Raw genomic sequence first — 6,512 nt, forward strand, 5'->3', positions numbered from 1 at the left:
GGGGTTGGAGCTGGGGACAGCCCAAACACAGAACAGGGAATATAGCCAAGCGCAGGAAGGAGGAAGAGAGACAGGGCTCCTAATCCCCCGCAGAACGAGCCTGGACATGCTGAGCGCTCCCAAATAGGGACCCACCCACGCTGGGTGCCTCCTTGGAAAGAGAGAAGAGAGAGGGGATCTCAGTCCTAGCAGCCACCCTACACCTACAGGGAATCAAGTGACCCGACTCTGACCTTGGACTTCAGGCCAGAAAACAGAGAAGTGACTTTCTGGGCCTTGATGGAAGAGGCAGCTAGAAGCCTAGAGTCCTGGGGTCCCTGCAGAGCAGGTGGCTGAGCATGAGATGCCCATGCCCCTTTTGGATTCTGGTCCCATATCCTCAACCCAGAGCCACAAAGGCCTGCCCTGAGATCTGACCTCAGCTATTTCTCACCCCAGGGTGAAGGTGGATCCAGACCCGCCCCTCCTTAGCTTCCTATAAGGGCTGGGGACCTGGGACTACAGGTTCACTCACCATGAGGACTCCCATGAAACCGGTGACCTTCCTGCTGGCCTTTACACTGCTCTGCACCCTCCTGGGTCTGGGTAAGTGACGAGGGGTCTGGACCATGAGGACCGTGAGAGAGCACTCAGCAAGGTCCTGGAGGGGGAAAGAGGTGGTGTCCTGGGAATTCAGATTCTAGGTGAAGGCAGAGAGTAAAGGAAGAGAAAGCCTGGGGCCCCAAAGGAAGAAAAGCTCAAAAGCTCATGGGACTGGATCCTTGAGAAAAGAGGGAGCTTGGTGGGCTCTTAATCCTCTTTCCCCCAAGCAAGTTCTCAAAATAAGACATGAATTCTAGGAATTGGACGATGGCATGACTAGAAAAGGGAAAAAAAAGCTGGGGGGCGGGCGGCATTGGGGGGGGAAGAGATTTCCTTTCTCCCTGGATTCTAGAATTCAGACTCCCAGCCCCCCCTTCCTTTAGATGTGGGAATTCAGACAAGCTCCACCTTCCCCAGGACCCAGGTGTCTGGGCCCCCAGTTGCCTCCATCCACTCTGCCTTCCTCGTCTTGACTCTCCCTTCTTTTTTTTTTTTTTAAGATTTTATTTATTTATTTGACAGATCAGAAGTAGGCAGAGAGGCAGGCAGAGAGAGAGAGTGGGGGAAGCAGACTCCCTGCTGAGCAGAGAGCCCCATGCGGGGCTCGATCCCAGGACCCTGGAATCATGACCTGAGCCAAAGGCAGAGGCTTTAACCCACTGAGCCACCCAGGCTCCTCTTGACTCTCTCTTCTTGATCTGGGATGAAGACCCCAGCCTCAGATTCCCCTGCCTGAGCTTCTACCATTCCCAAGACCTACACCTGTTCTCATGTCCAATAAACAGCTGGACCATGGGGCACCTGGGTGGCTCAGTCGTTAAGCATATGCCTTCAGCTCAGGTCATGATCCCAGGGTCCTGGGATCGAGCCCCGCATTGGGCTCCCTGATCAGTAGGGAGCCTGCTTCTCCCTCTCCCACTGTTCCTGCTTGTGTTCCTTCTCTTGCAGTGTCTCTGTCAAATAAATAAATAAAATCTTTTTTTTAAAGATTTTATTTATTTATTTGACAGAGAGAAATCACAAGTAGGCAGAGAGGCAGGCAGAGAGAGAGGAGGAAGCAGGCTCCCTGCTGAGCAGAAAGCCCGATGTGGGGCTTGAACCCAGGACCTGGGATCATGACCTGAGCCGAAGGCAGCGGCTTAACCCACTGAGCCACCCAGGCGCCCCAATAAATAAAATCTTTTAAAAAGAGAGAGAAGGGGGCGCCTGGGTGGCTCAGTGGGTTAAGCCGCTGCCTTCGGCTCAGGTCATGATCTCAGGGTCCTGGGATCGAGGCCCGCATCGGGCTCTCTGCTCAGCAGGGAGCCTGCTTCCCTCTCTCTCTCTCTCTCTCTCTCTCTGCCTGCCTCTCTGTCTACTTGTGATCTCTCTCTGTCAAATAAATAAATAAAATCTTTAAAAAAAAAGAGAGAGAGAGAAGGAAAAAAAAATAAAAAGAGAGAGAAGGAAAGAAACAGCTGGACCTGAAGCTTCACAAAAGCCCATGGAAACCTTCGCCAGGACCCCTCCCTGTCCCCGAGCCTTCTCAGAGGACCCTAGCGTCCCAAGTCCGCAACCTTGTAATTAGGTAAACAGGCTCCCTGGTGGAGTCGCTTCCCGCCCCTGGAAGCAGCTTTGCTGGCTTCGCCACCGCGTCCCAGCCAGAGCACTGCACAGTTCCCTGAACAGCCATCAGTGCTCCACCCATGAACAATTACGGAGACACCTGTCCCTCCTCCCTCAGGACTCCAAATCCGGCCCCCTTTGCCCCATCTCCCTTTGGACTCTAAAGTCGCACTCATGGTCCGCTGGCCACGCCCCTCATGTTGACGGCCTGGCTCTCTATATTGCAGGGTGCCCACTGAGCTGTGAAGTGTGCAGGGGCTCCGGGCCCACTTGCAGCGGGAAAATGAAGGTCTGCGCAGCCGGCCAGGATGCATGCGTGGTCATTGTCGGGGAGTCGTGCACAAGTACGAGGAGGACCTGGCGTCCCCCGCTGGGGAGGTGGTGGTGCCTTCAAGGGTGAAGATAGCTCCGCGCCAAGGGAGGGATCATCACGGAGCTCATGTGGGAGGTCAGGGAGGAGGGAAAGACGGTCTTGGGGCGGGGGAAGAATAGAGAAGACAGTGGGTTGGGAAGAATGTCATCAGGTTGACCATTTAGGGTGAGAGGGGGAGGAATAATCCAAAACAGGAGGACGAGACCCCCGCCCTGGGGATGGTGGGGGTGGTGCGGGCTGGAAGGGACCATTCTTGACAGGAGAAGGAGATACTGAGACACTGAGGTCGAGGGAGAGACATAAAAGGGACCACACCAGGCAGGAAAGGAAAGATACGCTGAAGTATGAAGCAAATCATCGTGAAGAGAAGTAAATGGAGATGGGGAGGCAGGTGGGTGACATGGGAGAGGACTTCAATGGAAGGGACCGCCCAAGACCTGAGAAAAGATGGGGGACTAGGGGAGCGATGGAGAGACCACGGGTGGGGAGGGCGCGGAGTTTTTCATTCAAAGCAGAAAAAGACCATTCGTTAGGCACAAGAGGAGGGATGATGGGGTCGGGGCAGGTGTGAAGGTGGTGTCAGGGGCTGAGGGCCACCTAGATTGTAAGAAGAAACCACACCTACCGGAGAGGGTATGTAAGGAGGGTGGGATAGAGGATTGCAAGCTGCCCAACCTACCCAGCAGGCATTGGCAGGTGGGTGAAAGGACCCGAAGGGCTTGAAGAGGCCACCCCAGGAGATTCGAACCCTGCGAGCCAGGGAGAGGAAGATGGGAAAAAGCACCTTTGGGGGGTGATGAGGAAAATCCTTGGGTTGGGTTGGAAGAGACCACCAGTTGGTGGGGAGGAGGAAGGCGGAGGAGACTGGAAGAGACCACTGCAACCAAGACGTGGGGGCAGCAAGAGGATATGGGTGTTGGATAGGGGCAGCTCCCAGGGTTTGTTGGAAGGCATTCGGAAGCTGCAGGGGAAGGTGGAGAAGACTGGGAGACACCATTTCACACAAGAATGGGGGTAGCCATAGGTAGGACCTTTGGAAGATGAGAGTGGGGGGGGGGCGAGGGCAGAAGGGACCCTGTCAGGCAGGCTCCTAGGCGTGGCAATGGGGAGCTTCAAGAGACCATCAAGACAGATCGGGGGGCTACGGCAATGGGACGGGGCGGGGCTTATAAACTACTCTAGACCATACCCCAGGCAGATAAAGGGGCATGGCTTTGGGACGCTAGAAGAGACCTCCCTAGGCAGTCATGGGGTGTGGGAAGAGCAGGACTGGGCGAGCCCCCTGCCCCTGGCTGGGGTCCGCTCTGAAGTGCGGTCAGCTGGCGCTGCCCAAGCCCTCCCTTCCTGTTCCCCGTCCTTCAGAGGGCCGCCACTCACTGAACACCTACAAGGCCTGCATGAAGTACAGCGACTGCTACTCGGGATTCGTGTCCACCACGATGGGCCCCAAGGACTACATGGTGTCCAACACCCGCTGCTGCCAGAGCGACGGCTGCAACCAGGGCTCGGTGCCCCGTGAGTGCCAGCGCAGCCCCGCGACAGCACTGGCTTCCAGCCCGCCCCCAGGGCCCCCTGTGTGCACCCCCACCTGCCTCTGACCCTCGCCCCTCAGTTTCCTTACCCATAGAGGCAGTGTCCCTTTGCAGCCCATGTTCCCCCCAGGGGTTGCTGTGAGGTGAGGGAAGGCTTTCATCGTCCCCTTGCCCCTTACCCTCCGCCCTCATCCCCAGCTCCCCAGAACAATCGGACGGAGAACGGCCTCCAGTGCCCAGCCTGCGTGGCGCCCTTTCAGGAGACATGTCCGGGGACCCAGTCAGCTCGCTGTGTTGGCCAGGAAACCCACTGTGTCTACTTCGCTGGCAACGTGCAGGCTGGTGAGGCGAACCTGGCTCTCTAGACAAGGGAACAGGGCCCCAGAACTGGAGGCCCATACTGCCAGGTTCTAGGGGAGATGGTGGCTCCGGGGATCTGGGGGAAGGCATGCGGAGTGGGGCATGGGAAGGAGGGAGTGGCGGGGAAGCCCTCTGGGTGGTGAGGAAGGAGGGGTTAGGGGCCGACTCCATTCTGAAATCCCCCCTTTCCCAGGTCTCATCAACCCCAAATTTGCAACTCGGGGCTGTGCTACCGAGAGTGCCTGCTACGCCAAAGCTGGGGCCCAGGTGCCTTCAGCCTCTTATCTCTACTTCCTCCGCCGAGCTGACTGCCTTCCAGCACCCCAGCCTTCTGGCAGGGTGGAGTGAAGAATTGAGGAATATGTGGCTTGAGGTGTCTGTGTGTCCCGAGCCTCCAACTCCCCATGTGCCTATACATTAAACAGGTTAACCAAGCAAGCCTGAGTTCTCGTGATGTGATGCATCTCAGGAAGGTGGGGTGCGGGAAGCAGGGGACTTAGCCCTCGGGAACCTCCTCTTTGCAGGGAAGGGAGAGAAGACCCTAGCGTTTATTAAAGGAGTGCTCCATGCTGGGCTGCTGTGCAGACCGTTCTCCATGTACCTCAGAATCCCAACAACTCTGTGAAGTGGGCATTATTATCCCCATGTTACAGGTGAACAAACTGAGGCAGAGATTGTGGGTCACTTCCCTTGGGTCAAATCACTAGGAAGGGGCACATGCCAGAGTCCATGATCACCTCTCCAGATGAACCTTTCCCACTTTTTGCCTCTTCTCCTATCTGCAAAATGTGGATAGTAATAGTTATGACTTATTGGGTCATTGGGTCAAATGAAAGAAAACTGAAAAAGCACTTAGTGTGCTGCCTAGCACCTGTCAGATAATGTTGGTTCTAGAGGCGATATGTCCATAAGTAGTAATCATCTTATTAGCTGCTACTTAATGAAGGTGTTAAACATTGGCCTCCACCAGATTATGCTACCGTGACAAGCAAGTCCCTAATCTCAGGGGTTGAAGGCAACAACGTTGTATTAGTCGACTACTGTCGCAGTAATGCTGTGTAACAAACCATCCCCAAACTGAGCATTGCAACAAGCATTCTTTCTGAGGGTTTGTGGGTGGCTGACTCTGCATTAGCTGGTTGGGCTCCTATCTGGGAGGAGGATTCAAGTTCTTGGGATCAGTGGCTCCTGGACTAGTGTTCTTACGGCTGATCGCAGGAGTACAGAGCCCAAGTGCATTAAATGCCCCTGCTGAGGTCCAGGGTGCTAACATTCCACGGAGTCAAGTAAGTCACATGGTCAAAGCCAACATCAAGAACAGCATTTGCTGAACGAGTCCCCGCTCCTAAGTAGTTGATTCTTCCTTCACCCTACGTGTAGCACTGTTCACGGGGTGTCCTGCTCACCATAACCGCAGAGCACCCACCAACTCGAACATTGCCATGTACAGGAAAGCACGGGGAAGCCTCTCGTGGGTGATTCGATGCTGTGACGCATAAGTGACTTGACGAAACTCATGGGATGGAGCTAGTTGGATGGTCCCCCAAACCTCACGGGGTGGGAGGGGGCGGGCTGGGAAGTGCAGCTCTGCTCCGAGACTTCGTGACCTCGACCATGGACTTGTTTCGTTTAGTAAGCAGCAGGAATGGCTGCCAGGGCCTCCTAGCGGAGAGTTCTTGCTTTATCCTCCCAGCTCCTGGGGTGATAGGCACTGTGAATCTCAGTCCTCTTTTCAGAAGAACCTGAGGCTTGGAGGAGGGATGTTATGTCGGAGTTCATGCAACTACAAGGTGGCGGAGCCTAAGACTTTAATCATCACGTCACAGAGAGGGAACAAGCCTGTATCTGTTATCTTTGGCTGTATCTTTCTGTAACCACTCCCAAACTTAGTGGCTTAGAACGATGGACCCCCTTTCATTTAGCTCGGGATTCTGCCTTCCACAGTTTGGTCTGAGATCATCCAGGCGGCTCTGCTGCAGGGTTCAGCTTGTCAGCGAGGCAGCTGTCTCGGAGGGTTCGCTGGCTGTAGTTTGGGGTGTGAAGAGTGACTGGGCCACATG

At 55.3% G+C, this 6,512-nt stretch overlaps 1 protein-coding gene across 1 annotated transcript; it reads left to right on the forward strand.

The window, feature by feature from the left end:
- Positions 1 to 147: 147 nt before the first annotated feature.
- On the forward strand, positions 148 to 4,890 carry PINLYP (phospholipase A2 inhibitor and LY6/PLAUR domain containing). Its single transcript, XM_047711923.1, has 6 exons — positions 148 to 328; positions 439 to 585; positions 2,415 to 2,531; positions 3,923 to 4,075; positions 4,291 to 4,434; positions 4,646 to 4,890. The coding sequence occupies exons 2-6, from the start codon at positions 516 to 518 to the stop codon at positions 4,798 to 4,800; spliced, it is 639 nt and encodes a 212-aa protein (XP_047567879.1). The 5' UTR covers positions 148 to 328; positions 439 to 515; the 3' UTR covers positions 4,801 to 4,890.
- The last annotated feature ends 1,622 nt before the right edge of the window (positions 4,891 to 6,512 follow it).

This window comes from Lutra lutra, chromosome 17 (genome assembly GCF_902655055.1).
Source record: "Lutra lutra chromosome 17, mLutLut1.2, whole genome shotgun sequence".
Lineage (NCBI taxonomy): Eukaryota > Metazoa > Chordata > Mammalia > Carnivora > Mustelidae > Lutra > Lutra lutra.